The sequence below is a fragment of the Colobus angolensis genome, unplaced genomic scaffold (assembly GCF_000951035.1).
Source record: "Colobus angolensis palliatus isolate OR3802 unplaced genomic scaffold, Cang.pa_1.0 Scaffold295, whole genome shotgun sequence".
NCBI lineage: Eukaryota > Metazoa > Chordata > Mammalia > Primates > Cercopithecidae > Colobus > Colobus angolensis.
In genome coordinates, this window is record NW_012116210.1 from 168,133 (window position 1) to 176,981 (window position 8,849).

The following is an 8,849-nucleotide window of genomic DNA, read 5'->3' on the forward strand; positions in this document are numbered from 1 at the left end:
CCTGTTATGCAGATAGGCAGTGGAGCCTTGAAAACGGACCACTAGGCCCCAAATCAACATGGGCACATTTGTGCTCTTTGCAGGTTCAACCTCCCAGGAGGGCTCCCTGCGGTTATACCAATGCTGGCTGCTCTCAGTGGGCCTGAAAACCATCAACCGTTCAAGTCAGAGGCAGTCAGCAATCTCGACAGACTGATGGATCGTGGACAGAAGCTCTAACGCTGTTTCCATTCATTTAGCAACAGCAAATCAATCCACTTTCCCAGCATCCTGTAACTTTATCGAACTCGGCATCCCATTGCAGGATACGCCCCCGAACTCTCCTTAATTGTATATTTCGCTATTTGCAATCAGGACTTGGCGATGCAGTCCTAACATCAGAGAATGGGCGTTTTCTCAGAAGGCCGCAGTAGCTGCAGCAGCTTTCCCGCCCTACTAAGAGCTCACTACAAGCGGGCTCTGGGCTGGGCGCGCCACCCGTGCAAGTCCCCGGGGAGCGGCGGTGCACCCTCCATTCCCCCCGTCCCGCGCGCTCGCAGCCATTGTAGGGTGGGCGCTCGCCAGGCAGGGTGCCGACACGCCCTCTCCGCGCTGCGACTGGCGGCCGGGGGAGGAGAGGGTGCGCGGTGCGCACCGGAGGGAGAGCCTCCGGCCCAGCGCCTCCCACCCCGCCAGCAGACCAGCAGGCTCCTCTTTGCGGCGAGCGCCCCACGCGCCTCTCGGGCGCGCGCTCCCAGCCCCGCCCGCGTGCGGCGGCCACACGGCCACGAGAGCGCGCCCCCGCGCGGCGGACGCACGACTGCGAGCGCGCGTGCGCCCCTCCGAACGTCCGCGGGAGCCCAGCCAGAGCGAGCGCCGGGGGCCGGGCGCGCAGGAGTGAAAAGGAGGCGGCGTCCGCAGCTGCGAGCAACAGATCCGGACGCCGCGAGCAGACCCGCTCTGGTGTTGGGCGGTTTTTTTTTAATTGCAGAAAAATTTATTAAATTGGAAAATCTTGAGTTTTTCAATGGCGCTGGCTCGGGGTCAGCGGGCGGTTTTCTCTGCATCAAGATGGGCTTTGCCGTTTCCGTAGTGGGCACCAGTGGTGGCCTGATTGTCAGTCTTCTCCCGGCATTTTTAAGGCCAGGAGCCGAGCGCTGCATGTAGGCGAATACCCTACAGAGCGGTTTGGTTTTTTAAATTACTGTTGTTATTATTTTGGGCAGAGAACAGTCGGGTTGGTATACCCCGGCCTCGCTGCAGAAGAGGCTGCGAATCCGAGGTGGGTCTCTCGGAGGGTGAAATTCCTCCCGGGGTGAGCGAGCCCCGGCCCCGCGCGCAGTCCAGCGGCCCCGCGTGTGTGCCCTCGCCCTGCCGTCGCCGGGAAAATGGAGGCTGTGATTGAGAAGGAATGCAGTGCGCTCGGAGGCCTCTTCCAGACCATCATCAGCGACATGAAGGTAGCACGCCGGGGGTGCGGCTGCGGAGCCGGCCGCCGCGCTCTGACCTCGCCGCCGCGCTTCGCCTCCACCCCGGGCCGGCCGCCCGGCCCTTCCCTGCGCCGTGGCCGCCGGCCACCTGCGGGAGCTCCCGGCTCTGGTGTCACCTGCTCACCCGGGGCGCTGCTCCAGGCTCTGCTGGGTCACTAGGCGGGCGGCTTCTCTAGGGGGGGTGTCTGCTGTCCCACGCCATCTCCCCGCTCATTGTCCCAGGGGGCGGCACCATTTCTTTCCCTCGGGGGCTTAGGGCACTGGCTCCAAGTTTTCCCATTGTCTGTCCCTGAACTGAGTGTCTGGGACCCGCGGGGGCTGGATGCCCGGGCGGACACCTGATTCCCCCAGGCACGGGGTGGGGGCGCGGTGGTGGGGAGGGAGTGAGGGCTCTGCCCGCGCGCAGGAAGGAGTCCCCTAGTCTAGGAGACTGAGAGGGAAAGCCAGTCCCTCCTTGGTTGTCAGGTCTACTTGGAGTGGGGGATCTGAGCAAATTAGTTATTAATTGGGCTGTTCCGAAGCTGGTAAAGCTGTGCGTGCCCTCTCTCAGCCCTCCCGCGGGGCGCGGGGCCGAAGTTCCCGGGCAGCCTTGCAGAGGCCCCACCTTCCCCCAGCTGAACCTGATTGGGGCCCCCTAAATAACTGTATCCCGCCCTCCCAGACCCAAACGGACACACACTCTAGGTTTTCTCTTGGAAGGGTTGTGAAGATGGTGTGTGCGCGCGCGTGCGTGTGTGCGCGCGCGCGTGTGGGGGCGGGGAACAACACCCTGGCTTTTTCCTGCAAAGGGTGGGACTGGGCATAACCTGATCCTCGGATGTGGATTTTCTGGTGCCTAGAGATAGACCAGGGCCCCGTGTTATTCATCCAGAGGAAATAAAACCAGCCGCGCGAGCTGGCTGGAGGTGGGAATTGGGGGCAGTGGGGGAAATTATTTTTTTAATGTGTATTTAGGGAGCTTCTCTTTGGCTCCTGCCCAGCTCCAGTTTGCCTCAACAGATCCCGATCCGGGGAGGTGGTGTTTAATTAAAAGCCCGCTTCCAAAACGAGTGGGCAGGTTTGGAAAGCTGTGCACCGAGTGGGTGTGGACAGCCCCTCTTCAGCCGCTGCCTGGGCGCCTGGAGGAGCTTTTGTCTGATGAAGTGTAAGGTTTAGAGAGGCTTCGAGCCTCGGAGATGGTCTTTGGGAAGGAATGCTCAACTGTCATGGCCTGCTTCCACCTTTCAGAACCAACTGCCACCTCACCCAGGGTGAACTTTACTAAGGTGCCTCTGTCCTGGTCTTGTCCATTTTGAAATCTTTCTACAGATCTCGTGCCTTTTGTCACAAATTGTCCTTAGCGTAGCATAATCTGCAGCCAGACTCTGCTTGCCCAGGAATGCTTATAATCCAGGCCCTTGGAATTAGATGGATTATTGCCTGTTGAAAGACAGCCCCTTTCATTCTGTTGCCCCCAGTGCACACTGAATTATTGAAGTGGTCTTTTGAGACAGAGATGGGTCCTCCCTCCTTGGGCTCTGGCCTTAATTTTAAACTTAAATTCTACACATCTTAGAGTCAAACAGGATTTGGTTTGAGGCACGCATGGTGTATTCTGATCTTGTGGGGAGGAATTTGAAATAGGTTGGTAAAGCTGCTTGTGTTTTTTTGAGGAGATAAATGGATGTTTCCCACCCCTCAGCAGCAACAAGGAACCCAGCGATCTGACGGATCTGTCCACTGCAGTCCTGGAGTGATCACACCTGGAGTTTTTTCTCTCTTTGTTCTTTAATCCAGAATCCAGGCTCGGTTCTTCCCATTCACTGGTTTGAATCAAAAGCCCTTCAGAAGGTGACCTGCCCAAAGGGTGGGCTGTCCTGCTTTCCACCTGCCATCCTGTGGCTGTGTGGCAGTATGCCCTGGCTGGGGACTCACGGGTGCCAAGGTGGTGTTTTTTTCCCTTGCCTGATTCCAGTTAAAAATAAAGACATCTTCTTTAATGCCCAGTCACGGCGGAATCTAGAGTTTGTGTATCCTGACTTCTTTCCCTTTGAGTTTAGTAGGTTTGTTCAGTATCCTATGGGAAATCATTTATTTTAAAGTTTTTTTTTTTTTTGGTTTGTTTTGTTTTGGCAGTAAAATTTTAAAAGCAAGGTGGAGTGGAAGACTAAAACATGCCTTGGGTTCTGCAGAGTTTTAGACTTTCGGAGATTCGAGAGATAAGGAGAAAGAGAGAGGGAGTGTCTGATTTCCTAGATTGTTTATGCATAAGACAATTCGGAATATTTTCTTGGACTTTGCTTCTTGAAAGACTTCATCATGGATTAGATGCCAGTGACATTTTAAATGGAAATTTAAAATTTTTAAATTTGAACAAATCTGATAAGCAGTATGTAGTGTGCAGATGCATGAAGTCACCAGCAACAAAAGTCAGTTTTTAATATCTGAAATCAACTGACTTTCTAATGACCTCTTTTTCTTTTCTTTAAACTCCCATAATGGGTTTATAATGCCTTTGGTCTCCTTTCTGTTTGCTCTGAGGGAAAAGCGTAAATGTTGGAAACGCACTTGGAATGCCATCTTGATAAAAATTTTTAGGTTATTTTCTCAGAAGTGATGTTGGACTGGGTGAGAAAAGGATAAGGAAAATGGTTTTATTAGTAGCATTTGATTCTTCAAAATGTACAGCAGCACAGGAAGGGAGTCAGTTTCCTCTTTGGAGAAAGAAAGAAAACAATAAAAAAAGGGAATAATTTCAAGGTCTGGCACCCTCTGTCTTCTGAAACCAGAGAACCTCAAGACGTGGAAAAAAGCAAGAGAGAGAGGATTCTTTGTGCTTTCTTCTAAAGATACTTCGTCTAAGTCCTCGGCTGGCTGTCAGGGCATGGGTTTTATCCTTTTCAGGGGGTAAGGTATGGAAAAAATCCTGACTCTTTCTCTACTGGGGAACAGCACCATGTAAAGCAAGCAGCAGCTAGTAAATAAGATATCGATTCCTTGACGAGAGGAAGCCTGGTGGTTTGTTTCCCGTTTATTCTACCCTGCTGTGGTGGTGGTCACTAATGAACGGTGTTGTGCAGAATCACCTACTGGCTGCCTTTCCTCCCATCCATGCAAATTAGTAAATCACTGACCAAATTGGCTGGTGTGAGTTGGTTCCAGAGGAAGGGGGAGACAATTATTCACGTGGCTGGAGGGAAGGACCCATAGCTGGTTTGTCCAGGGAATAGTAGTCTGGAAGTGACTATTGACTGCCTTCTGATGTGTGGACAATCTTGACTGCATCAAGGAGGTCCTGGAATCTTTTTGGAGTTTCTATCCAAGCCCTGGGAAGGGAGGGCTCCATGTCTCAAACAGCAGTTTGTGCCTTTGCTTTTGAGTCATTGAACCGGCATTGATTTTGGTGATGTTTGGGGAGTTTTTAAGACCAGGAGACTTTGCTGGCCAAAATTGAGGACAGCTCACTCTGCGGATGTCTTTCTTCTTTTAATAATTAACTTGGTTTAAAAAAACAAAGTTGGATGTCTGAAATCAAATGTTTTCTTCACCCTTGTTGCTCAAGAATCAGCATGTCAAGAGCTGAACTGGGCCTGCTGCGGGTAGAACTTTGTACGAGGTTAGGAGTACATAATGTGACTGGGGCAAGAAAATCCTAATCACACCTGATTCTTCCACCCCATGTGTCACTTTAGACAGGGGTGTCCTATTACCAGCACCTGTGCTGAGCAGAATAGAGGCCTTGTTCAGTTCCTCCCCACTGCCCCCCACCTGTGTTTGCCATCACTATCCTCTCTTCTAAGTTCTGCCTAAATTGAGAACTGCTAAAGGGACTTCTTGAATTCCATGGAACTCTTTTTGTGGTTTGAAGCCACGTCGTGATATTTTCCCTCCCATATCATAAGATGGAGAATGTGGGTAGTGGTTCCAACACTGGATATTGATTTCAGGGTAGTTTTTTTCACCCTCACTGCTTTGTTTTGGGGTTCCCATCAGAAGAGAGGTACACTTCCTTGCTGTTTATGAAGGGCAATTGTGTGGAATGCCTTTTGCTTGGCTCTGCCCTAGGAGAGCTCCTTGTCCTGTGGGCTGTAAACAGATCATGCGAATCCAATATGGTGGCCGTGAAGGAAGGGCTGTGGTTCAGCCTATAAAAGGGCATCAGTCTCTGCAGGAGTTCCCTTGGAGGCCTCAAAAAGAGTTTTCTCCAGAACAGTACTGAAAACCCAGCCAAGGCCTCAGCCAGGTGCTCTGAGGGAGGTGGGCTGCTCTCTGTAAATGGTGACAGCCACACAAAGGCAGGACAAACAGAGCACTTGTAAAGGACAGATGGGCCCCATGTTGGCTTTTCTCTTAGCAAATGGTTGTATTTGGCCAGGGTTTTACAGCTTCCTCACTTCGGGCCCGTGGGAGAAGAAGGTGAAGTAAATATGTCATAAAATCGACAGCAGGAACTGCCTGGGATGGGTACCCAGAGATTTAGGACCTCTTCTATATAGATTCATCTTTTTGTTTTTTTGGGTGCCAGTCTTACTGTTTGGAAATCATTTCTGGCCCGGTTTGGGTGTTTCTTTGTGAAAACCCCTTCCTATTTAGTTTTTGTGAAAACTCTTTACTATTTAGTCAAATTTTTTGGAACTTCTTGCTTGATGCTGTGAACCTTTATGTTCTGAAATTCCGTAGTTTGTAATGCTCCAAATCAAGAGAGGTCATTCCTAGGTCCTGGTTTGCATAGAAGGTAAGCCGAGTTTGGATTTTGCCTGGTTCAGCCATCGCCCAGTTCTTACTAGAGTAACATATAGTCATTCCTTAGTATTTATTGAGCGTCAGTGGTGTTTCAGGCACCAAACGTGGCATAATGATTTCAGCGAGTAAACACATAGGATTTCCCATTAAATCTGCATTTCAGGCATACTAAAAGATTGTTCACTGTTTAAGTATGTTCCCTGCATGCTGTGTGTTCTCAGTTGCTGACCTCTTGCCCTTTGAACTCTTCTTTTGCATCTCAGTCACAGGGAAAAGGAAAAAAGCTAAAATGATGTCTGTCGATTTGGCTAGCTCACTTAAGGCTATTAAAATGCTTGGAGGGTGAAAAGGATGAAACTATTGATTCATTAGATGCTTTATCTCCAATTTTCATCTCGGCTTTTTCCATTTTCGCAGGCATGGGCGGCGATAGCTGGCAAGATTCCTTCTCTAGTGAGACCATTTAGATGTTCGAATTGAGTACGGACAAATGAGGTCATTTTGAGTTCCCCATTACTTCTTGGAACTGCTTCAGGACACTTACCCCCAAAACCCACACCTCTGCAAAAACAAAAAAAATACCTCACCCCAAACCAAATCAAAGCCAAAGGACAGATTTAGCTGCCTAGGACGTCAGACAAGAATTTTTGGGGGCCGTTTAAAGGGAACTAACCGATGCCGTGAGCAGTTTAACTCAGATTTGGAGATAGCACTGCTGATATGGCCTTATTTAGTAGCAAACAGGAGAGGCAAATGAAGTTAAGGAGTAAATTAATGGAGCATTAAGGAGCCCATTGTCACGATTGCTGAGGTGCTCCCTTGAATTAGCAATAGACTGCAGGTTTCATCTGAGTGTGAGCCACCAAGGCAAATCAGAAACAACCAACCAACCAAAAACTTAAAAGTAGCAATTCCCAGCACAGAATCCACTCCAGAGCAGCCCCCGTCTCAGTACCTGGAAGGCCTAGGCTTGGGGCTCTCTCATCTCGCCTGCTTCCTGATTTGGTTGGAGGTGACAGTGTTTTTACCTGCTGAGCAAATGTGAGGGTTTGGGTTGTTTAAGATTTTCTGGGAGCTGGGCATGGTGGCTCACCTGTAAACCCAGCACTTTGTGGTACTGAGGTGGCAGGATTGCTTAGGGCCAGGAGTTCAAGACCAGTCTGGGGAACAGCGAGACCCTGTCTCTACAAAAAATCAAAATAAAATGAAAAAATAAAAGATGCTGTGGGGTGCCACTGGGCACATAGTAGGTGCTCAGTATTCACTACATGCGGTGAGCAGGGGGAGGAAGGGACTTCGTGGGAACCTACTGTGTGCTGTGCGTTGTGCTAAGAACTTGGTGCGCATGATTTCATGTCATCCTCACATCCACCCCACTTAACAGATGAGAATAGGAAGGCTTGGAGGGATTCAGTAACTTATCTAAGGCCATGGGGAGGTGGAACTGGTAGTCAGACCTTAGCCTGTTTGACCCTAACACTGGAGTTCTTTAGAGAGTATGCCTAAAGGCAGGCAGCGGGGTGTGGATTTAGTCCTAGCAAACAGCCCTTTACTTGCCTGAGTCCCATGGGAGGCTCAAGAAAGGAATCAAGGTCTCATCTCTGTGTCTCTAGCACAGAGCCTGCCTGGAGGTGAGCCTGCATTAAGGTGCCTCCAGGTGTGTTGTGGGGTAGGCAGCTCCAATTCGGCTGTCACCTTTGTGGAAATTGTTTCATTTATGACATGTCAACACATTGTGGCTTCCTTCCCTCTCCCACTTACCAACTTCTCCATTAGACAACTTGGCATCCTCTGTTGCTCATAGTTCTCCCTCCATGAGCACAGGGCAGAGAAGCTTTTGGGCCAGGCTTAGGCATGTCACCCTCGATGCCTGGGCTTGTCCCCTCGTGAGGCCCACGGAGTCTTCTGGTGACTGGCCATAGGTCTGGGGAGTCCCTAGGTCCCTGAGGCTAGGTGACTCTGAAAGCCTGGCAACCACCTCCCAGTCCCATAATCATACAAATTAACTAAGTTCACCCAAAGTTCAGGTGACTCCTGAAACAGTACTCCTTTACCTTGAACTCTTTTTGTGTCCAGCCCCGGACCTCTCTTGTTAAAGAGCTTTCTGTGTTTAGTCATGTCCTGGTGGCCCTCCCGTTTGGGTTGAGTCGGTAGGGCCCTTGCATGTCTGTGTTTGGAGAAGTGGATGGGCTCATCAACAAAACTCCTTCCTGTGCTGCCTCTTGGCGTATCTGGCCTTGGTCATAGTTTCTAAGTGGTTTTTCTTTTCCTGTCTAGTGTAAGTGGGTGAAAAAAAAATCAATTGAGTTGAGTGCCTTTTGAACTGTGTGTCTTTTTATTGCGTGCTTTCTCTCAAAGCAGTAGAAAGTTTCAGCTCACTCAGCACTAGCAGCTTCCTGGACATGGAGGTGGGCAGCAGGTTTTGCCGGGGTCTCCTCTGCTGCCTACCACGTGACGGAGGCTCCAAGGGCCACGGGAGTGGGTCTTACCAGAAGATGAGGTTCTAGGCAGGTGTACCTCGTTTGGCAACATGCGTGTGGTTATGGAGCAGGGTCCATTGGGTTCCCTGGGAGCTTGGAGATGCTGCTGCCTGGGCCAGGGCTCTGATTAGTGCCTTGGGGTACATTCACGACATTAAGATTTTGAAAAGCACCCCAG

The 8,849-nt window shown here is 50.4% G+C and overlaps 1 protein-coding gene across 1 annotated transcript in view; it reads left to right on the top strand.

Annotated features, from left to right (window-relative positions):
- Positions 1–817: 817 nt before the first annotated feature.
- Positions 818–8,849, top strand: part of LOC105516923 (metastasis suppressor protein 1-like) — a 33,291-nt gene continuing 25,259 nt past the window's right edge. The window contains exon 1 of the mRNA XM_011949269.1: positions 818–1,439. Coding sequence (XP_011804659.1) covers positions 1,368–1,439 — 72 coding nt within the window. The 5' untranslated portion in view covers positions 818–1,367. The remainder of the gene's footprint in view (positions 1,440–8,849) is intronic.